This window comes from Lepisosteus oculatus, chromosome 6 (assembly GCF_040954835.1).
Source record: "Lepisosteus oculatus isolate fLepOcu1 chromosome 6, fLepOcu1.hap2, whole genome shotgun sequence".
Taxonomy (NCBI): domain Eukaryota; kingdom Metazoa; phylum Chordata; class Actinopteri; order Semionotiformes; family Lepisosteidae; genus Lepisosteus; species Lepisosteus oculatus.
The window spans coordinates 17,678,348-17,702,366 of record NC_090701.1 but is presented as its reverse complement, the minus strand read 5'-3'; the positions used below and the strand labels follow the sequence as shown (position 1 = coordinate 17,702,366).

At 40.1% G+C, this 24,019-nt stretch overlaps 1 protein-coding gene across 5 annotated transcripts in view; it reads left to right on the top strand.

Moving 5' to 3' along the window:
- Window positions 1-24,019, top strand: part of mllt10 (MLLT10 histone lysine methyltransferase DOT1L cofactor) — a 108,189-nt gene that overhangs the window by 52,770 nt on the left and 31,400 nt on the right. For all 5 annotated transcript variants that reach the window (XM_069191031.1, XM_069191034.1, XM_069191032.1 and 2 more), the window contains 3 exons: window positions 13,792-13,887; window positions 15,278-15,572; window positions 17,894-18,517. In XM_069191031.1, coding sequence (XP_069047132.1) covers window positions 13,792-13,887; window positions 15,278-15,572; window positions 17,894-18,517 — 1,015 coding nt within the window. The remainder of the gene's footprint in view (window positions 1-13,791; window positions 13,888-15,277; window positions 15,573-17,893; window positions 18,518-24,019) is intronic.

Here is a 24,019-nt window from a genome sequence, read left to right as displayed (position 1 = left end):
TATTCAGGTTAAGCTCTGGGGGTGCAGCAGACCCTCACTTACTTATGAAAGTCTGCATCAGCTGAACTCAACTTGTGGTGCGGACCTTTTATTTACTTATTTAGCGCATTATAAACTTTGAGCCCAGACTATTTGTTATAGATCCTTTTGTTAAACAAACAAGACCGCTTGCATTCCAAGCATTTAAACAAGACTATCTGAACGGGTGAACTCAGTGCTTGCATTTCTTCTTTCAAATCTGTAGAATGAAAGACCCTATCCTAGTATTTCCTTAGGAATATTGTGGAAAGCCATGTTAAGTAACTGTTGTCATTGGTAGTCTGCGTCTATGTGTTATATCAACCAAGTGTAAGTTTTCTTTACTTATTGGAACTACAGAAACAAGTGAACCAGAATGGGCTGTAACTACTACACTGTGGAGTGTGGGACATTTTGTGACTCTGATTAGAAACAACCAGTAAAAAAGCAGGTTTAAGATTGGATGAATAACATGTAGGGGGACTAACTATCCGCAGTGTTGGCAAAACTGATGGAAAGATTAGAGAATACATGAATGATTATGAAAAAAAAGTGTGTAATGTAGTATGTGCAGGTTTAAACAACATCTGAAGTAGTATCCCAAGGCACTCAGAAGATATATATGAAATGCTGTTTTTCCCTTCCTATTTCACTTTCTGTTCAAGGCCAGAAGAGTAAGGCTTTGATCATTGAAGTGTTGCTATTTCTGGTCTGGACTATCCTGCTTCTGGCCTCTAGTCAGCATAAGAAATGGCAACCAGAAAATATAGTTGTACTGCAAGTGACTGTATAAATAAAAATGATGCATTTTTCAGCGATGCATGTCATTTGCAGTCCACACTCTGCCTCTTAGTTGTATAATGGTAGATGCTCAGTAATTCATAAGCCCTTTTGAGCATTTTCTAGTCACAAGCAGCAGCTAGGTTTTCTGAGTGCGGGACTATCATGCTCTTCACATGTATGCAACAAGTTCAAGATGTGGGACAATACCAGGCATGTTGAGACTGCTTTGACATTGCAGTGCGATTATCAGATTCGTTTGGGACAGCCCTATAACAGTAGAAAGCAGAAATTCAAAGCGAAAGATTCCGTTCAAAAAGAAAATACCTAACACCTCTTCTCTCAAGAGACAGGTTAGCAAATAACCTATGCTCATCTGCCAATCGAACATGTATTGATGACAACAGAACAGTGTCCTGTAGAGTTATTCTTACAGCCTCTTCTTATTTGTTGATTTTGCATATTGCCTGTTTTTAAAATAAGTATGCAATTTGCTAAGCGTGATTTCTAAAAATCAGCTGCCATTCAAGTCAAATATCAAATGGGTCCTTTTCCCTGGTTCGTGAGAGACCCATTCACTCGGCGCCCTCTCTGAACAGAATAGGTCCAGGCACATTTCTTTCTGAGCATCCATGTATGAGTGTTCCCAAAAAAGCTGGGGTTGTCTCGTGCTTCAACCATTCACAGGGATAGTGTCTGTCCTGTTCAGCCTAGATGGACTTTGGTCTTTGGGATATCGATATCTTCCATTCCTAGTGGGAATGAACATCTTTTCGACTAGATACAGGAGTACCAGGCTACAAATACAGGTTTCCCCTCAGTCTTGGGCAGAAATGAGTTGTTTTGTTTTTACGTTATATAGGTTTTAAACTTGCAGGGGGTTTGTAAAATCATCTCAATTCATCCATCTCATAGCTAATGTGCCTGTGCGTTCAGGCTGTTTAGGTTAGTAGACATGGCGTGTCTTCAGATGAAAGAAGTGATATTCACTCCTGGTCCTGGAAGGCTGCAGCTCACCCAGTCTTTTTGAGGATTTTAAGTTGCCTATGAGTGGAGACCTGGATATCGAGGTAATTAAGTGGACATTTGATTCAGATGAAGCCGTTAGAAGTCCAGGGTGACAAGAAAAGCACAAGACATGGCGGCCTTCCAAGACCAGCAGTAAAACGGCGATGCATCTTTTGGCAAACTCAGTATAGCCTTTCCAAGGAAAGCCAATGCTTCTGCGAAGCATTCTGGGAACGAGCCAGATTTATATTGAACAAGGTTGTCCTGATTTTTAGGTTGACTTCTTAGGTTACCTTTGAGGCTCGGTAAAGCCCAGGCTAGCACCTTATTTGGATGGTCAGAAATTAATGGGTGTTTATAAGCTGCATCAGGGAATAAATCAAGCACCCCACCCCACAAACCCCTCTAACCCCTCTGTGATTTGTATTGATTAGTACGATTGGTGTTCTGACTTTCACTCATATCTCCATGCCTTGAGCTTTTTAATTGTTAAATTGTTGTAAATAGAAACCCAGGGTTCTGCCTGTAGGGGTTTTGTCTCTGACTTTTACACTGGCGAAACACCTTTGATTGAGTCACGTTTTTTTTTTTAGCTTTTGTTTGGAGTGGAGCCAGACGGATTCAGCTCAACATATTTAAAATCAGTTACACCAGAGCAGTGTAGCTCCAAAGCTTGCTGCTGTTAATCGAGCAGCTTCAGAGAAGTCCTGTAGCATGCTGTCGCTACAGCAGGAGAGCAAGATTCTCTTTAGAGTTCATAAACCAACCAAGAGGTTGCAAAGAAATCAAAACTGCTTAGGTCCCCAAACGTGCTTCGTCTCTGAAGTTAATATTATAGATACTCATACTCAATGCCTGTATTACAATTTGGAAAAGCTTTGCGACATTCTGAACAAGCGTATTGGATGTTCAGCTTTGCCTTTGGTTTTAATACAGTAATTTTGTTAAAACAATAACATTTACTGAATATAATTGTTTATAAGGGAGACAGATTAATTGTGCATAAAACATGTAAACATGTATGAACGAACAGATGTCCACACTTGTGATACTACCCTGGCCAGCAAAGACTAGTAGGAAAAACCACATGCTTGTTGTGTGCACTAGGATCCAGTATAAGGTGTTTTGCTTAAAACCATTTGTACTGTAGTTGTTAAAGGACAAGCTGTTTCTGTGGCCATCTATCACTTTTGTTATACATTTTTCCACAGTTAGGGGACATGAAGTTATTGGACAAGCCGCGGGACAGATTTTAATTGTAACTTAAAGTTCCTCTTTCTCCTTTTAGAGAAGGAGCAAAGGCCGCTGTAGTAGGGCTCAAAGCTTAAGTGATTCTTCATCACAGTCTTTGGATAAGCATCATGTCAAGGACAAAAAGGTAAGGGAGCATTGCGATCTTCCCTGCAATCTGATTTACCAGAATAAATATGCCCCTCTGCTGACATTCATAGTATAAAGGTGAACCGTGATCATTTTATTTGACAGAATTGCTCTAAGAAGAGATGCCATAAAGCAGTCAATAAGCACTATGTCGTAAATGGTTAGAAATGTGGTTGCCGGTGTGGTTTCATAGGGTACTAAAATAGGCTGACACGGTAGATCTTTGTTCCACAAATGAACATAAAGCTCCCATTATGAGTTGCAATAAAAGCGTCTTTCAACATGAAAGCAGAGACAACCTGCCCGGAGGTGAAGGCTGCCACTGGGCAAGAAACCATCTCATGGAAAAACTGATTTTTTTTTATGTACGTAAAGTTATTAGAAATTGAGTAAAACAAAAATGAGAGTGAGTTATGTTGGGGTTTTTTTTTCCCTCTTCGTGCAGTGGATGTTTGTAGGAGATACTGGGACTTCATAAAATTCTCAATGATTGCAAAACCTTTACCTCTTGGGGGGGATAAAAAGACCTGAAATGGTGCTTCCTTTCTTTTTAACCCCGGGACTGTCTGGAAAGCAGTCTTGGTTGCCCTGAAGAGCTCTGCTATACTGTTGATACCCAATTTACACCTCTGATACAGTAACAAGATTGTCCGTTGGAGAACAGCTGGCCCAAAACTGTGGAATAGAAAAACCACATAAGCCCCACTTATATTAGGACATTTTCCACCACTCTTAAAGTAACAGGAAAATAAGTTTTAATTGACCCTTTTCAGCCAGTCCACGTGCTGAAATGCGTAGAATAGTATTGTATATTTTATTCCTTTTTTCACTGGATGTGAATTAGGATTTAAACAGATTTAGATTTGATTTCCCTCTGCTCTACTCATGAGGTGTGGCGAGTCTGTATTTTGTTCTCATCCAGACACGTTGGGTAACATGGATTTGATTCAGGGTGTTTATGTTCCCAGTGTGCTGAACGGAAAAACTGACAAAGTAGAGCAACAAAGAATTTGTGAATTTTCTTGGGTTTTATCAACAAAATGACCTAGATTGCGTTGATGTATGGTGGCAATTTTACTGGTTGGATTCATTTATGTAGGAACAAAATGTAAATGTTGTCTATTTGAACTGAACCAAAAACATTACGTATAATATTGCGGTGATGTCTTGCTTGAAAAGCTTCCTTTTCTGGAAAGGATTAACATCTAGCATAATGGATGGCCCGCCCTTAATCTTAGAGTATTTTCTAAATGTCCTGTGAGGATTTAAAGAAATTGATTATGCCTCATCTCTGCCATTAGGGGCATTATACCAGTGCATTTCAGTTATAGTGATTCTAAACTCAAAGGACTGCGACGTTTTCATTCTGCTTCCCTTAAGTGTGATACATCAATAAATCCATTATACTTTTTCAGGACTTTTTCATACTATTCATATTCAACTATACTTATTTGAAACTTGAGTAGTACTGGGAGTGATGGTCTGCTGAAAATGGAAAATTAATAGAAGGTATCGTGTCCTATATCACATGGGTTTAGAAGGGCAGTACGGCATTTTTTAAGTCTGCAGTTACACCTGAACCTTTATTCTGGGCCTCAGTTGTGTAAATGATCAAAGCTGATAAGCTGTTATATACGTTTCAGTAGGTGCAGATTGCCATTGAGTCCCCACATCAGCAAAAGAGTGCTAAGATATCACTTTACATTAAAGGCCAAGCTAAACCATGAGCTTATCAAAAGAAATCCAGCTTACAGTGGTGCTTGTTATGGTCTTCTTTGAACAGAGTAGCCTTAGTGGAACAATTGCTGAATTTGTAAATCTTGAGTGTTTAATATCAAGCTCCATTTTACATTTCCTTTATGTATCTTATTGATGTTGAGTTAGTGTGTGTTATTTGGGGATTGGTCCTGGTGTACTTTCTATAAATACATTGTTACAGCCTCTGGAATGCACAGTTACCCAGTGTTTCATTTCCCTGTCAGAAACTGCTTAGTTTTTCTTGAGATGGTTGAAATTGAGTTTGAATGTGGTACAGCATGTTTAGTGATAATCCTAATAATGCAGAAGAAACCTCAAAAAGAGAGAGAGAGAAAACTAGCAACAGCTCGTTGTTTCTGTCTTAAGAGAGGGAAAACTCCTAAGCCGCTGTATGCTGATCCCGAATTAGGAGACTAAAAGTCAGTTTTGTCTTGCAGCAGCCAGGGAAAGGAGATTAATTTCTCGGTTTGAGCCAGGCCCACGGAGCTGGACTGAGGTTCTCCAGTGTGGAGCAGCTTTCCTCTGCAGCTCTTCAGGTGGTGGGCTGGGCAGTGGTAATACAGCACACCCACTTGTTCTCCGTCTTCCTGTGGCTTCTTTGATCTAAAAATTTCTCGTCCGGGGTGAACATTCCAGTTTTTGTAAACTAAGAGGCAAGGAATCATTTGTAGGGCAGAAATTTTAAATGGAAACATCTGTTCACGCGGTTGCTTTCCTACTTGTAAAGAATCATATAGGGTTTGCTTATTCTTATTAGTGACCGAATAAGCTAAAATTATAGCTTCCAAATTAGATATTGCTTGCATGAAGATTATATGTTATATCCTGGTCTTCTGTTTTAACATCATTTTGTCATATTCTCCATTAAGATTGCATGTGCTCTTATGTTAACCATAGTCTTTTCCTTGGACACAGAGACAAGGCAGTTTAGTTTCTAACACAAATTGTATTCCTTCGGTTCATTGTACTATGAAAACATTCTTCTTATGTATTAAATATCAAGAATTATATTTATATTAGTACTATTGGTCAGCTCTTTGCATTGAAATGTGCTCCTGCAGCTTTTGGGACAGATTAGATCAATTAACCACTTGTATATTATTACGTGATTAGCACATTTAACGTATCAATAGCCAGGCATTGCAAAAGATCTTTTATTAAGCAAAATTAAAAGCAGAGTTTCCTGAGTAATTCATTTTAGTTCAGGAGAGTTTAAAGAGCGATATATTTTTTCATCTTTCGGTTGGGGAGGGGGGGCAGCTTTTAAACCCTGCGCTAATGTGGTGGGTCGGGGGGATTGTATGGTAATCCTATCCAAATCGCTGGACTCTTTAATGCAGGTGAACCTAATCAGCGAATATTGGGAGGCTACTGACCGCGATCTCAGTCCAGCTTTCAGATGGGGGTCTTTGTGTTTCCTTCAAGGCAGCTGAGTCATCCTGTTTTTATCTCCCTGACCCCTGGGAACTCAGGCAACAATTTTGCTCTTCCTGCGGGAGTCCCTGATCAAGACTAACCTCTGAGCATGACCGGGAGATGTTTACGACTTTTTGTATGTCTAGTATTTCAAGAGCTGATTGAGGGTTTTGCCATTCATTTTAACGCGGCATTGAAGTTTATTTTCTGCTACACTGTTAATTCTTTTTATATTCCCACCATGCTTATTTATTTGAAATTACAGGCAAATATTTCACTGACTCATGGTGCGTGCTGACATAAACATGAATTTCCGTCTGCCAGTGTGTCATTTAATTCTGATGTCTCCTTAATGGTCTCCTCCATATAATTATGAGTTAAGAAGCCTGTACAATTAGTCTGCCGGTAAGATTTCTCGAATTGTAGGATTCCCTAGTATGTTTCACATAGTGTTTTTCTTGTTTCAAGGTATTTCTCAGTCATGTCTGTATTTAAATAATATACGTTTATTCACATTTTTGTGTTAACGTGCTGTTGTGTCTGTGTCGTGGTGCACACTTTTAAGTGAGGTATCAGTTTCGGGGCTTCAGATATATTTGTCACTGGGTGGTTTGGGAATAAGTAATGCCCCAAAAAGAAAAAGTTAACATGGGGGCTATACCTATAGAGTTTTCTTTCCTGTTACCTTGTTCACTCACATGCATGGTCCGTATAGTTCTGAATATCATGTTTTATTGTTTGGAGATGTAAATTTACAGCGGTCCTGATTTAAGAAAGGCCACGTAATTAAAAAAAAGTCACGATTGGCTCCTTTTTTTAAGCTGCGTTTTTGGTCAGATTAGTATTGAAAAACAACTTGGAAGTGCCTGGCTTAGGGAGATAAACATTTATATGTGCACCTTCAGTGGGAAATGTCGTTTTTGCTCATATCTGTGTAACGAGATCTTCAAAACAGGCAGGTGATACAGATGTGTATGGAAAACACCATGCTGTCAATATCCACCCAAGAATGAATTTGGATTTCACATACTGAAAAGTAGTGACAGAGTACTTGTTTAAAAAACTCAAGCATCCACACACTATGAAGGATTTCCCCGTTTTCAATTTGGCAAGTTTGCTTAATTTTTTCTTTTCGTCTGTCATGGCTGACAGCCATATGTTTCACAGGGAATTACAATCCCTAAATAAGAGTGTAAAGAGCATGACTAAACACTAATTTGCTGGCTTGTGCTGCCTTTATTTCGTTCTCATACTTTTGATATCCCAGTGGAGAAGGGAATTTTTGCTGTTGATCCAAATTGTATCAGCATATCATAGCAAGACAAAAAAAAAACTTAACGGGACCAACTGGCGACGTGCCTGAAATGATTACCGACTTTGCTCTGCAAGTTCTCTCCGGCTCCTTAGTGGCGTTCTGCACTTTGAAGGAAACATTAAGAATGAGAAAATGCGAAACGCACAGCACACCAAAGCACGCCTTATATTTGCAAGCTCCGGAGTTATTCTCTCTGCCTAGCTGAAACCTGTTTTTGTCGGCGAGGACGCGAGTGAGAATGTAGTCTAAAAGCCTGGTTGGAGATGTGGCCATTGTGAATGTGCCAGATTTGCATCACCATAGAGTAAGGCAGCTCCCCATCCCCCCAGCTCCCTATCTCAGAGCAGAGGTCATGTGGCTCAGATGTATACGCGAGCCATTTACAAACCCTGGGGCAGGAAAAAAACAATGCTGGCAAAAAGCACAAAAAAAGAGGGTTTGAAAATGCATTTCAGTCAGTAGGGATTTCAGATATGGATTACTAAAAAAAGCAACATCTGTGAATGAAAGATTTTTTTTTCCCCTCTTCTCAATAAACAAGTCCAATTCAAATCCACTTTCAGATTTTCTAAGTCGCAATGGCTTTCTCCTTTTTGTGCTTATAGGAGCAAATTATTATTGTGACAGGAAAGGGTTTCTCGGACGATTTCGGGCGCATTTCTCACTAGGATGCCTTGCTTGTTTAGGGGGTAGTAAACTTTTTTATTTTTATAAAGTTAACAGGATACATTTTCCTTGTCTGCAGTCTGTACTTTGTAATTGATAACGAGGGGAGCTGTTTTTTAGCCTTCCAAAATTGCGTGGACAAAAGCATTTTGTTTCAGTCTTCAGATAACACAACACAATTTTCTGCCAGTTATCTTGGGTCATTTGAAATATATATATATAACTATCATTTTTAATTACGTACAGTATTGACAAATAGTCAATTGCTGGTAATTAGATTTATAATTACAATGTGAGTAACACGGTAATTCATATTAAAGTATTATCATTACAAAAGTGTATGCCTCTTCACAAGAAATAGTGAAGAAATATAGTTCATGACTTAGTGCGCTGAAGTCAATAAGATACTTCTGCCTCTATCTGCAGTATATTACAATTATGTTAATGACAGTGGATGTATCTGAACAAACTAGACTCTTATGAAGTGTTTTGTATAATTTTAGAGCCTGGTTTAATAAATATAGTTCTGGTCTTCATTGGAGTCTTTGTCCCTCTTTGGGTGGCACTTGAATAGTGCAGAGGGATTCCCTTGTAGCTTTTGGTGTTATAAAGAGTTTGTTATTTAGAAATAAGCCCTTGGACCGCTGCCTTGAAAGAGGTCTTCCCTGAGAGATGACAGTGGGAAAGAGAGCTTTCAGAAATGGATTAAAAAACGTCACACTGATAGGCTAACAACAGCAATCTATTCATCTGTCCAAAGCCTTTATGGAGGCCTAGTTTATTGTGGCCTGCTGGGCTGAACAGTGGAGTCTGCTTTATCTTGTTTGCAGTGCAGGAAGAGTGAAGTTTGCCGTTTCATTCTCTGTGTGCTGATTAAAGTACTGAAAGCTGTTGTGAGGAAAGGGTGCACATGATCTAGAGATTACAGGAGTGCTCTGTTTAACATTGGAGCCTTTGGCAATTGCCCTTTCAGCCTAGGGCCAGCAGTTCTTTTTTTTCACTCCCGCACAGCATTCACAAATGTTTCCCAGGCTCAAAGGACGATGTGTTACTGTCCAATGATGAGATTCGCTCATGCTTTTGTCCGATATTGATAAAATCCAGATTTCCTGAATCTTTTGAGTTCATCGCCTCTGCAGATGGACGGTATATAAGCGCTCCAAAGATTTGCATGCATCCAGTGGCACAACTCTGTTCAGTTGAAAAACTCTGTTCTTTTAATTGATTGTCTTTAACCAGTAGTTCCTGTTCCAATTATTGACTTTTTTTTGTCTGCCAAATAATTTGAAATTCATTCAATGCAATATATATAGAGATTTGAGCTCTGAACATTACACACCAAAATCCTCGCACCTTGGACTTGTCAGCAGAAGTGTAGGCGCTGTAGCAAACAGGCAGCTTATATAATTTATATAGCTCAACTATCCTTTTTTCTTGGATGGAAGACATTCAATGTATGCGGCATTAATTTATGGAACTCTGAAAGGAGCTAACAGTTGGCAGATGCATTCATTATTACAGTTTATTTTATATTGTGTGTCTAACATTTGAAACCACTTCAAATTGATATGTTCCTGCCTCGTGGATGAAATTCTAATGAAAGCATTTTTTTTGTTAATGATTTAACAGATTTCCTCACATACTTATGACCAAGGTTCTTTGTAAAGGCTTAAGCTCATTAAATGCGTTTGAGAAATCGCACAAACACACGGACAGTGTTTTATTGTATATGATATTTCAGTTCGAAACATAAAAAGGTTGCAGGAAAAAAACACATCTTTGTTCAGAATAAATCCATTAGGAATCTTTAAACCTTTTACAATAAATCCATTAGGAATACTTAAGCCTTTTAGCAAGGCCTGAGGATGAACTCAAGAGACAGAGCTGCAAGGAAGGTTTAGTGAAACAGAACCCAACTGTCTTCTCTTCAGGAGCATTTTTTTTTGTCCTTGATGTTTCTCTGACCGCTTCACTGGGGAAGAACGAATTGCAGATTCTGTCTTTTAACGATGCAGGGGCCTTAATGAAACAAACTAAGGTTGTTGTAGCTCATTGGCTAATGTATATGAGCGAACAGCAGAAACCACCTGTTCATCTGGCGCTAATTACTACAATTTGACTCGTCTTATTTGTGGAGGCCTTGGAAGGCTCTTTGTTAAATGGTAGAGAATGCATTTGAATAACAGTTCCTGTAGAAACCTCAATCTTACATCTCTGATTATTAGATGCATTCAGTCTGATGTATTTTCTGGTTTTCCTAATTATGTTATTCACAATCAATAAATTTGTTTTTTTGTTTCCAACCCAGCTTTGGTAAAGGCTGTTTTACAAAGAGGTCAATCTCTCCACTCATTTCCCTTTATAAACTCTCTAAATGTAGAAGAAGCCTAAAGGTTTCTATCGTCTTTGTTCTAATTTGAGAAAGGATTGTAGTTTTCATAGGCATTAAACGCATCTGGTATCTTGTGTTGTAGTCTGTGGATGCTTAACCAGTGAACATCTAGTATTTTAGTTGTGTTCAGGATGTTGTGCAAGCAGATCCGTTCACATCTGTTGTCATTCCTGCTTTTGAAGATCCCTGTTTGTTTTGTATGTAGCAGTTAAAATAAACTGATCTGTGTACCGTTATGCACACTTTTAAACCGAAGCCAGCACAAACTGTAATAAAGCTTTGTCAGGCCTGATAGAACTGCAGTTGTTACTTCAGGTTGTGTTTATTTCGGAGTTAGTTCCTTCATAAATTTTGCCTTAGCCGGTGGATCGTTACTAGAGTGAACCACTCCTTCCAAACATGGAACTCTCTAAAACTAAGCACTCAGTCGTTATCAGGTTCACGGTCAGTGAAATGAAAGATAAAAGCCTACCAATACCTGTCAGCAAATGGAGTGTGTGATGGACTCTCCATATACTCAACAGTGGCAAAGCTAAGTTCAAGTGCATCTTGAGCACAACACAAGGTTCAGGTGCCCCACTGGCGGGCTAAGTCAAGAGATTGAGTGGTGCTTTGTTGTCGGGTTATATGAGGTAGCTGCAGAGGTTGGCAGTACCATGGAGCCATGATTCTTTCTGAAGTCTTCCACATTGGACATACCCAACTGGACCGTAATTAATGGACAACATCAACCATTTTGAAAAGCCCTCCTGGTGAAAAGGCAGTATATAGCATAGATAGAGCTGCAAGGTAGTGTTTTCCTAACTTAAAAAAATGAGGCAAACCATTGAGCAGAAGGCTTGCAACTGCCTCATGACAGTGCGCTTATGCACAATCCTGGTGTTTGCACAAGATGCTATTCATGAATTACTTTGAGCAACCGAATTGCCAAGTCCTTAGCTGAGTCTGGCCTTCAGGGATTGCAGTTTGCTTTATTCAAAAATGAATGCGATTCTTTTGTTTTCCAGCATTTGTGGATGATGGAAGCTTGCAGAGGTCCATAATGTTAGAGGGGCAACATGAAGAGCTGTTTTCTTTGCAGGCATAGATAATTTGAAGGGCATGTAGGCCACGCACATTAAATGAGAAGGGCATCTGTAGCTAAATATAATGCCGGGGCCTTCTGATGAGAAATAAATTGTCTTCTTTTTGCAAAGAAGAAAGATTAATGGAAATCGTAACCTTGGAAGGAATGCCCTAGAAGTCTTCTTTTCACTCATGGCAATAGGTACACATGACAAGGACATTTGTTTCATAGACGTTGTGTTGATCCTTTCATGTTAAGTATATTTTATATTAGAAGAAGATAACAGCTGTTAATTATGGCATCAATTCTCATTAAATAAAAATTGTGGACAATTTTGTGGCCACATATTTGACAGAAGGAGGATGTACGTTTTAACTATCATATTAGAGCTCTTTGAACAAGAAACAACAGTAATGGGCATATGAAGAGTATACGATACGGTGTATTTAGATTTTCAAAAGGCTTTTGAATAAGTTCACCTTGAAAGATTCATTCTCAGTTAACGGGGAGTATGCATTGAAAATGTTTGGATTGAGAACTGAATAATACACTGAAAGTGTAAAGAAAAAATAAGGAGTCAGTGCTCAGATAGCAGTGATGTAATTGGGAGTACCACAGGGATCTGTACTTGGATCACTGCTTTTCTTAATTCTTATCAACCTAGATTCTGTTATAGTTCATCAACAAAATATTTACAGATTATACCGAATAATAGATGGATTAGCAAAAGCTGTAGAAGCAGAAAACTGAAATTTAAATAGATTTAGATAATATTCTAAATTGGTCAAACTTCTGGCAGATGAGGTTTAATTTAGATAAATGCAGAGTATTACATATGCAGGTGGCAAAATTCATACAAAATATGGGGCACTGAGCTTGAAGCTTCTTAAGAACTATATTGTTGATACATTTACATATATTACACAGTGTGGGGAAGAAATTAAAAAGGCAGCTAAGATGTTAGGACGTGTAGTTAAAAAAGTGTGAGCAATGTTTTCAGTTAAACCAGTATTTCTAGTGATGAGTGCTGGCATTGTGATTTATGTGTGTGTCCTGCTAAGCAAAATACGCTCAGGATAAGCTTAGGCTGTGATATAACCCTTCTTAGAGTTTTACTAGTTCTAAAATTTGCTACATTTTCCTCCTTTTTTTTAAGTAGAGGGTAGAGGAGTTTACTGCCAAACGAACATGTACATTGAAATTGTTATTCACACTGTACTCTTTGGACATACACAGTACAGCAGACCACACAGTACAAACGACAACCCCACACAATGTAAGCAGTAAATGACAAAATAATGAATCATCATAATGTGGAGAAATATGGCAGACCATGCAAAACGTGCACAGTGCGGACGTGCCTTGAGTCTGAGGCATTGCAGTTAGCTGTTGAGGATGTGTGTACTGCAGTAGGGTAGAAGCTGTTCTGAAGCCCAGTGGTCTGTGCTTTAATAGTGCAGTACCGCTTGCCAGAGTGCAGGGGGGGGGCAGTCTGTGTCCGAGATGGTTGGGATCCTGAATGATGGATTGGGCTTTATTGTGACAGTGGATGGTGTGAATCTCACCGATGGATGGTAAATCACATCCTATAATCCACTGTGCCGTTGCCACAACCCTTTGTAGTGGATGTTGTTAAGTAATTCTAATCTAGTAGTGCGAGTACTAAAAAATAAAGTGATTTTAAACGAAGGTAAGTACAGATTTCTGGAATAACTTGAATTTCTGGATACAAGTCATGAATTCATCCTGTTCTTGCCTTTTTATTGACGCTCAAAGGTGAAATATTTTACTTGATTGTAAAAGCTGACAAAAAATGATTGGATGTTGGAGAAGTAGAAGCATAGTTTTGATTTCAGTGGAAGACTTAGGATTTCATAAGTAGATGTTGCATCTTCCTCTGTAGGCACCCCAAAGCAGCAGTAACCATGTTAATTCATTACTGCTCATTCCTGTGGTGGGTGCTAGTTTGAAATAACTGCTTTCTTTTTGCAGAAACATAAAGAGAGGGACAAACATAAACCAAAGCACAAAAAGACAATAGAACCTTCACCTGTACTTGTTCCAACTTTGACTGTAACAACAGAGAAGGTAAGGGGTGTGTTTCATGTATGCCCTGTACTTTAAAAGTGTGGTCGGGAATTATGAAATTTGTGAATTTAGCAAAAGGTAATGTGAAGCCCTTGGCGGACGAGGAAAACACTGTGATGGCGAGACTTGCTGGGAGAGCTGTCTCCATTAAGCGAATTTAGAACGACAAGATTCTTCCCAGAAAAATCAAGCATGAAAGCTTTGGAGTGTCTCTGAGAGCACAGTGACATTGTTTTTACACTAGGAAATCCGGGATGTCAAATTACTGCGAATAAGCAGCTTGAACGCTTTTGGAGAGGGCATCCCAGAGACGTTTGAGCTCTTAGAATTTTTAATCCTGGAAACGGATATAAGATGAGATCCATGGTTATCAATCCTAAAAAATAAATGAAACCTTAAGAGGTAAAAACAACGTAATAGCTTTGTGTCTAAAGCCTGAAAATTTGTACTTTAACATTGACAGTAAATTAAAGTAAATAGCCTATAAATTGATGTAAGGTTAGTAGCAATTGAAAGGTGGCTATTTGGCACATCTAGCTGAGTATGTTTGCAAGGAAATATCAGTAAAGTGTACTTTATACCTAGTGAGGGGAAAAAAAAAGGGCCTCCTTTTTGTGTAGCTGTTTTTTAGTAAGTAAACTTTTCAATAGAAGGGGATTTTGTACAACGATAATCTTTGTGAGAATGATAAGCAGTTTTCAAACGGTGTCATTGAAACAAGTTGGTTTCAACAACAAATCTTACACCAGGCCACTGTTAAAACCCTTTTCATTTAGAAAAAAATGTTCAGTAGTTAGGCTATATACACTTATCATTTATATTTGTTGCTAAACTTATCATGATGGCTGTAATTTCTTCATTAGAAAATCTCATCTTAAATTAGAAATTGTGGATAAAAAAACTCAATCTAAAAAGTCTTGTTTTTGTTTCTAAGCGCAGCAGCGTAATTAACCATTTCATTTTCCTGCGCGTGACAAACTGTGCATTTTCATAAAATACTAGGATTTGATTGTTACACTTTTGGAAGCTGAGCTAGGGGAACTGAGTAATAAAATTCAAATTCCAGAAACAAAACAATCTTCCACTTCTGAGCTCCAATTTCAAAAGAAATCCACGCTTTAGAATAGATGTGTTGGTTTGCATATCCCAGATGTTGGTGAAGGATTCAATGATTAATCCGTCTGTTCTTTTAAGTGTTTTTTTTTTAAATCGCACATTTTCGTGCACCTTACTTGGCTTGTGAAAGCGATGGAGAAAATGTCGGTGTGCTGGAGCAGTAGCGCCCATTGTGGCGCGCCGGGGCTGTGTTGTAACACCTGGGCGGCTCTGTTCCTGCGGTCTAACTGCTGTGCTTGTCTGGCGGCCTCCCCTTCCCCCCCCGAAACCTCAGACCTACACCAGCAGCAGCGGCGGCAGCGGCGGCGGAGGCTCTGTGCCAAACTCCCTGAAGAGGCTGGACGACACCGCGGCTCGGTTCACGAACGCCAACTTCCAGGAAGTCCCGGCCCACGCCGTGGGCGGCAAAGATGGCGGTGCCGCCGCCGCCGAGGGCAAGGGGTCGGAGGGCAAAGGGAAAAGGACGGCCGGCCACAGCTCGGGCCAAAGGGGGCGGAAGGCTGCCAGCGGCAAGCCCCCCATCAGCGTGACGGTCACTGCGGCAACCTCCACCAGCCCCTTTCAGCAAGGTAAGCGCGTGTGGGGCGACCCAGCATGCACCACACATTGTGTGTGGCCACTTAGTAACACAATCAGAATGATCATTTACAGAGGCCTTTCATTTGGAAAGAACAGCATTTCATGTGCATTCTTTTGCTGCCTTGTGGCATATTTATAGACTGCTGTTATGTGTTGGTGGACCAGTAGGTGGCACTCTTCCCCCCGAACTCCATTGCCCCATTATATTTTTACATTGTATGATTGCCCCTAGCCCCAGAGACATTGTGCCACCCTTTGGATGAGCTGTTGAAGTGCTGATTTGCAGTAAAGTAATGCAGCTGGTGTAAAATACCTGCTGTGGATCCTGGTGGGTGCTGTATTTCAGATGTGAATAAAGTGGGGCCCATTCTCTGTGTAAAGTGCTTTGGAATCCTATGGGGTAAAAAGTGCTATACAAATGCAGACAATTGTTTTTGTCTGTTCTCGGTGTAGTACCATGCTACATGGTTTCTTTCTTTGGGATATTGCTTTGGGCAGTTTTAGACATGCAAATTGTTGCATCTCTATTGCATAACAGTGAAACGTTCCTGCTGCTTTGCATTTCATTTTTATTAAACGATTTTTGTACGACGCTCTGTACTCATTTTCTGGAGATGAAAATTGAGGTATCTTTACAGATGGGAGTTGGGTTGTTTAATATGAAGGGGCTGGATATATTCCAAGTGCTGTAACTCAGACTTGTGGCTAAAGATAGGTTGAACTGAGCCTCTGCTGTAATCTTACCTTCTACCCTGTTTTCAGAGAAAGGAATGCTTTGACCTGCTAACTGGGAGACAGGTTTATATATCTAGGTTTGAAGGCAAAAACATACTTGGAGAATTTTTCAACCTGCAATATCGGTATGTTTTGAGTGCTGACGAAGTTTAGGGGAGAAAGAACAAGGTATGAGTTTTTTTTTTAGGTTTTTCAGCCGGTTATTGCTTATTATTGCAAAACCAGGATAGCGTTTCAACTGTAAATCAGGTTTTTCTAGAGTTTAAAAGGTGTGTCTTTCTGACTGGTTTGCATGAGCAGCTTGTATACTCCCTCAGTTCTATGAAGTCCCCCTGACTGCTACTCCTGTTTCATTACACAAAGAAATGGAGAGATACATTTGCCACTTAGAATTTTGACTAGTCAGGTATCATTTGATCTTTCTGGGCGTAGTAGTTTTGCTCTGAAGGATGTCACTGTACTTTTTTTCCAATCTGGATATATACTCCTGATGTGGATTGCTTGAAGAAAGAGGGTGTAAGTGCTGCAAAAGCATTAACAAACTGTTTTGGGGGGCTAATATTGTCTTTTTGTGATTACTTTTGTTAACTTGAGTGTAGAAGGAGCTCAGAACGATACTGAAGAATGTAGAAGGGTTGAGTGGCAAGCATTTCTCCAGCAATTAGAACAGGATGATTTGAGAAAACTGCTTGGGTAAAGGGCAGGATAATTAAAAGGAAGATGGAACCCACATAGTCTTTCAGTAACCCAGTAGTCCTCTTTGTATGAACCAAATTACTTGTTTTTTTTGTAGTGTCAGGATAGAATTCCAGAGTAAACGAGACTATTAATCCAGTAGCACAAGTCACTTTTAATTAGTGTATAGGTTAATCAAAGTAGTGTAGCAATCTCTGAAGGTATTTGGACATCCAAGGTGGTTTGTTTTGTTCAGGAACCCACTGTAAAGAAGAATGAATCACATTGTAGTTTACTAAACAATTGAGAATTTAAAAGCCACACCCAAGTGAATAACAAAGCAGGTAAGTTTTCTCATTCATATGTATACTTTCAGTTTGCATAATTGACTTGGGTTTGGATTACATGGTGATTGAAGTCAGTTGTTGAATATCGCATACCACAAAACCAATAATACAGCTGTTGCTCTTTAATGCCATCTGTTTGAAACAACTACTTTTCATTTAATATCACTTGTTGAACTCAAGGCATTATTTATGATCTTTCTGTCTTAATTATCTTTTAACACCTCGTGTTTTTGTAATTTGAGATAAGTAATGGAAATCATGTCTAAAATAAATCATGTATGCCGGTTGAGGTACCTCGTATGTTGTGACACCACTTGTACTGTAGTATGACTTATAATAACCATAATACTATAGTTTTATAAATGTGGCACTTAGTTTTGTTCAGTGCCACCATATTACAAGCATTAATTTATTATTTTTGTCGTGTCTTGAGTGCTGCATTCTTTTTAATTCTGGCATTAAATAGCAGAAGAGGAACTTGCTACTATTTTTTACAATGCTATCAAGATTCTGGATGTGAAAGTTGGTTGCACATACTTTTGTCTATTTAACAGGCAGCCTTCTGGGGACTCCGAGCAGCGGCAAAAGCGCTTCGGCCAGCGCAGTGCAGTCTCCCCAGGAATTTCCGAGCTTCGCAGAATCCGATCTGCGGAATGACAGCTACGCTCATTCCCAGCAGCCGTCGTTCACGAGGGCTCCGTCTAAAGGAGAGTCTGCCGGTCAGGAAGGGGGTTTAAACGCTTTCAGCTCTCTAATGGCCCTCCCGTCTGTGTCCTCTGGGGCTGCGCAGGCTAAAAGCTACGAGAACTCTCAGGGAGACTTAAGTGGCCCAGCTGGCCTTGCCCCAGCGGGGTATAAACGCCCCCAGCCTTCCCTGGGAGCGGTGGAGGAGGACGACGCCGTGAAGGGGAAAAAGCGCCGGGGGAACTGGAGGAACAAGTACGGGCCGGGGAGGTCCCGCGGGAACAAGGCCCAGGAGGCCATCTGCCACCTGCCTGCGTCCTCGGCCTCGCCCGCCTCCTCCGTGGCCTCGGGAGCCGGCAGCGTCACTGGTACAGGCGCTGGCGGCGGCGGCAGCGCCAACACGACCAACGGGACCAGCACCCAGAAATCGCCCACTCTCCTCAGGAATGGAAGTTTACAAAACCTGAGCGTCAGCTCCTCCCCTGCCGGTCCAGGTAAGCGTGGCTGCTTCTCCCTCTTCCCTGCCTTTCCTTGACCTTCACTTTCACTTGTCTTCATATTCAGTGTCTCGCTTTGCCTCCCATCTGCAAAGTAGAGCAGAAGAAGCCGAGCAGTTCTGGATGTCTGGTCCTGTTGGGCTGTGCCAGGGTTTTAAACAAACCTCTGTGCGTTTAAAACACAAAGAATATGAATATACTATCAACAATATAATCATTTGATTTAGATGGGTACGATAGAAATTTAAAATACTCACCTGTTAGTCACTAAATAGGGTTGGAAGGGGGATACGATCTGTTCAGTAAGAATGTTTTCTGTTGGTGAAGGTTTTTTACGTACATTTACAAGTAGGTATTTTGTAGAACGAAGAGCTTTGTGTACTTTTATGCGTTTATATTTAAATGTTGAATTCTACTGTTTTTAAAGGGCGTAAATTTAAGTAAAATGCCCCGTGTTACGGGAGTGATGCTCCTGATTACAAATTTTCTTCTGGGTAGTTAGTGACCTTATAGACACTTTCACATAATGGCCATGGCCTCTGTGAACGGTACGGGGCCCACTTTGATCAAAGAACAAAATGGCGGTCAGGCAGCCATTTTGGTTTGTACTGGAGCCCTGTATAATTGCTTTGATTTGGAATGATACCGTGTCAGGAGATACCATGGCCAAACTTTGAAGAACAGCAGTTGGCATTGCGGAGGGCATTTTGACCAGCTGGTAATGACCTTTTGTGAGTATGTACAGTATTGCTGCAGACTATGACCTGTACGTCTGAAAGAGGTTTTGTTGAGATGAAAACCTACAAGTTTCAAGTCAGTTGGTAAGGCAGTTCCCAAAATTTCAAGTGATCACTTGAATTGTGTAAAAAACAAAATTGCAGTTGGGCACCCACTGGGTTTACGCAAGACCTCATTTCGCCATGTGTTAACTGACATTTCACCAGAATGATACTTGCCACACGTGTCAATAGACCAAACAATCCTTGAACGGAAGCGGTTTGCTTCAAATGTTGCGTTTTGCTAAGCAGGCGATGACCAAGTGTACTGTAGGAGGGGAAATTATCACAGCAGTTTATTGGGTGCAAGTTAGATGATTTCATGAACAACTAAATTTGCTTCTAAGTCTGGATTCAATCAGTGCCGTGGTTCCCAAGAGAGAGCAGTTTGAGTTGTGAGAACAAAATGGCGGTGTGGTAGCCATCTTATTTTACACAGGGAAGCATGCCAATTACAGGGCCTGTGTTCATAACAAAGTAAAAGAATTAAGTGGTAAAACTGCCAGCTTAGTTTATGCTGGAATCCTATTTTCAGATGTCTTTCTGTTTGGTACAAGAATTCCGCTTAGAAAGTTTAGAGTTAATTGATCAATCCTGTTGATAAACATGAGCAGTTTGTGTCAAAGACAATATTTCTTGTAACTTCGAAGATGGGATGCTCAAATATGCGTTCCATAAAAGCTGTTTTCCTAAATGCTAATGTGCATATGTTGATGAACATGCAGTTAAATGTTTCATATGCAGTTGTAGAAAAGAAAAGCAAAATATTGAATTGCAGTTCAGCTGAAAAAAATGAATGAACTTGGAGACTAGGAATTACCACATACTTTTCTTCACACTTCACATTTGATACATGTTCTGTCCAGCCTAAACAAAATAATAATGGTTGTTTTAATTAACAAGTGAACGTTAGTAACCTGAGTGCGAACCAATCACAATGTTTTTAAATATAATCAACAAATGTGATCTGTTGCAAACCCTTTGAGGAATGTGTCTGGATAGTGTTTAACTCGCTTCCTTCAATTCTTCAATTTTGCTCCTGCAGGAGATGCTTACAGTACTGAGGAGGAAAATAAGTACAGTGGGAGGTGTAATTGTTACCTTGGTGTTAGGCTTGCTACTTAGCTAGTTTTCTCCTGACCTTCCATCGACTTGTATTGAAGTACTGTAAACCTTGCAAGCTGACTTGATTTGCATTTCAGTGCAGAGGGAGTGTAATTTGAGCTGTCTATCAATAGACCCAGACAGATTGCCTTTAAACCTGAGGATTTTTTATCAGACGCAAACGAAAGGAGAAAATCAAAACCCACTAGTAAACATGAGCCTTCTTTCTTGTCCAGCTGAGTGCCTATGGAAAGTAACTACAGCCTTTTCAAGATTAGTCACACAATCCTGTAGTGTTCACATTTTGCTATGCAAATTCAAATGTACTCATCAAACATTTATTTCGTTCGCTCTGTTATAGTATGCAGCCCCCCCCGAAATAACAAAGTTAATCAAGCAGCTCAAATGAGGTCAATTTGTTGGGTTGTACTTGACGTCACATACAATTGTGCTTTTACCGTCTTAGAAAATTGCAAGATCAAACTGTGGGATGTGTTCTAAACTCTCCAGCCAAACCTGATTTGCGGATTGCGCTGGATACAAAGCCGTTAAAGGTACAGTACATGCAAATGGAAGTTTTGAGGAAAACGCTGAAGGTTTTCAGAGCCACTGCCGTCCAGCCAGTGAAGCAGGAATCAGGCGAGCAGGAGGTGGGTTAAGGAATAATCAGAATCTGAAGGGAGGAAGGAACAGTGTGATGAAGATAGTAACAAGTGAGAATTAGGGTCTTGAACTGCATCCAAGCAGATAGTCAGCCAGCGGAGGGTGCGAAGTGGTACTGTGGACCTAGCAAGGCTGAGAGAGAGGCTTGTTGGACCTGCTGTGACAGCACGCATAAGGAAGTGTGACTCTTAAAATTAAACAAACGACTGTTCTTTTATCATGTCAAATAACGTTTAAAAACGACATGACTTTAGCCAAGCCAACTGAGGATTATTTAAAATCTTATTTAAAATTATTTGAAATCTTCGAGGATTTTTGAACAAAGTGCCGAATTCTGTTAAAATGGGTGTCTGACACTATGATTGACCTGTGTGTTTGCCAAGTGAAGGAGCAGACAGGATCAGGAGTTGAAAAGATGGGAACAGGGATCAGGAAAGGAGAGGAGCCTCCTGAAGGTAAAGGAGATCCAAGTTGTTGATGATGTTTGCCTTGAGAAGCTTTTAGATAACAGAGGCATTAATATTCATATTCACATGCTGGAGTGTAAATTTAAAGTTGAGCAAACGATTCATACATCATCTGCATTCATATTCGGGTTGAATTTCATAAGCGCTCCAAAAGGGTGTTTATGTTGGGAAAAGTTGGAGGGGCTCAAGGACAGAACCTTGAAGTAATCCTTTACCACGACTCTCAAAGGTGCCCCTGCTTTGGTTACAAACTTATTGTAATAAGTTATATTAAGTCATGAGTTATAATAGCCAAGGTTAATGAATGATGGCTCTTGGGATTTTTGTATCGTGCAATCAGAGTGGTTCATTTCATGGATATGACTGCAGCAGAAGGTCTAATAGGTGCTTGCTAGTGTACCTGAGGAGCATGCAGTTTTCCATATTTTTTTCCAATGAGCCTTTTCTGCTTTCCCCCACTTCATAGCGAAGTTCTTTAATGGTATATATTACTAGTTTTCATAGTCGTGCCTTTCAATAGGTAATTTAATCTGCGAAGTAAGTTACTATATGAAAAGACATCCAAAGTTTAAGAAAAGGATATTAGTTGACCCTTTCTCCTCCTTCACTGGCAAAAATACATGCAGGCTGTAGGGTTTATACTCAGGTGGGCGATGAGAAAACCCCTGACCCCTGCTGGCCTTACAGGTGTATTACGTCCTTTTCTTTGGGGGTGAGGCGGGTCCCCTCCCATGAATTGAATTATCATATATATGTAACTCCAGCAAGCTCAGGCTAATCAGCATTCCTGGGACTTAACATGATGCAGTGTCTAAGACGTTAAAGCTCTCTGTGACATTCTCCATTTTCTGCTGTGTGGTTTTTTTAATTCTGCCCAGCACAGCTGGATTTTCTTTAGTCTGTGGCGCTGTCAGCTTGTTTTGGAATTTTTGATCTCTTCAAAGCTGACATAACTGCTTATTTGTTTTCGGTTTTATTATTGTTGTCTATGGTAAGACCCGACAAATCACTATTAAATAACCCAGCTGCACTCTGTAGTTGAATGTGAATCCAGAAGTGTACAACCTTGGTGGTGGCTGGTGAGTACTAAACCTGCCTTGAGAGTTCAGCACTTGTTAACACAGGAGAGGGTTTGGTTCATTCACTTATCTACAACCTGTTGCTAGGCAACCCCATCAGCATACAGTACTGTGGCGTTCCTCTGTGGAACATACATTCAGCTGTGCATGCCTGACTTCTTTTGTAGGCAGTTGTAGAGAAACCACGGTGAATTGCGACAAAGTCGGTGGTCTCTTTTGTTTTATCTGCTGCCGGGGCTGATTCTAATGTTGAATTTGTATTTTTTTTTCAAATGTATTTTGTTTGAGCAGTCTTGAACTTGTTGATGCCCCTCGCCGACTGTAAATATTTAGCTTCGGTTAATGCTCTGTAATAATGGACTGTACAGACCATTTATCTTGACATCTCAGAATGTGCCTGTCGCTTTTTGATGAATTACGATTTTATCAGCATCTCAGAGAGGCAATTATTAAAAGCAAACATCTATCTCATAGATATGGTGTAAGAGCTCTAGGGTGCAATGGTTTTAAAAATTTGTTTTGGGTCATAAAGCAATATTTGTTTTATTCAGGGAATGTGTGTTGAGAGCACTGGCTGGTCTTAACCTCAGACCCTCCTAGCAGGTATGGCTGCATTGCCAATACTGATTCTCTGCTAGGAAAGCAGAGAGAGCTGTGCTTTAAGTAAACAGAATTAAGGCTGTCTTTTTAGAATATTTATCACCTACTCTGCCCTGCTTAGCAGTTTTACTACATGGTAATAACTTAAAATATGTTTACAAAGCCATTTTTTCCCCACTAATACGTTTTGACTTGGGCAAAAAGAGAATTTCACATCTCCTCTGCCACTTTCAGCTTCTGATCCGGAAAGCCCACTTCATTTGTCAAAGCAGCGTCGCTGCCCAGAGGAAACAGAACTTTAAACTAAGTTAAACTAAACAAAAAGGTGTTTGAAACCAACAAAGTTGTGGGGAGGTTTGTCAAGGGGGAGGTCCTGTGAGCTGGTGTGTCCACACAGCTTGGTTAAGAGGATTTGGATAATATTAAGTTTCATTGCCTGGGGAGGGTGGGGGATAAATCTTCTGCTTGCTCTCATCTGGAATGTAAAGAGGGTTTTCATTTATTTTATGCAACAGTTCTTTTGTAAAGCTGACTCTCAGAGAGATCAGACCTTCTCTGATATTTATGACCTCATCCAAACAGGTGTGTGTCATATGTATTGCATGTATATAGAAAGAGGTTCATTTCTATGACTGAAATTATCACCTTTTTTTAGGTAAAGTGGTAAGATCAAATTCTCAAAATGTCATTAGCAGTTGCAGTTTTTCAAGAAAGTTTTCAGCTCAGAATATTTTAAATCGATCTTCTCCCTCTGTAAATTATCTTAAGGCCTCTGAAAAGGTTAGCAGTGATCGATGTTTATTTGTTGGA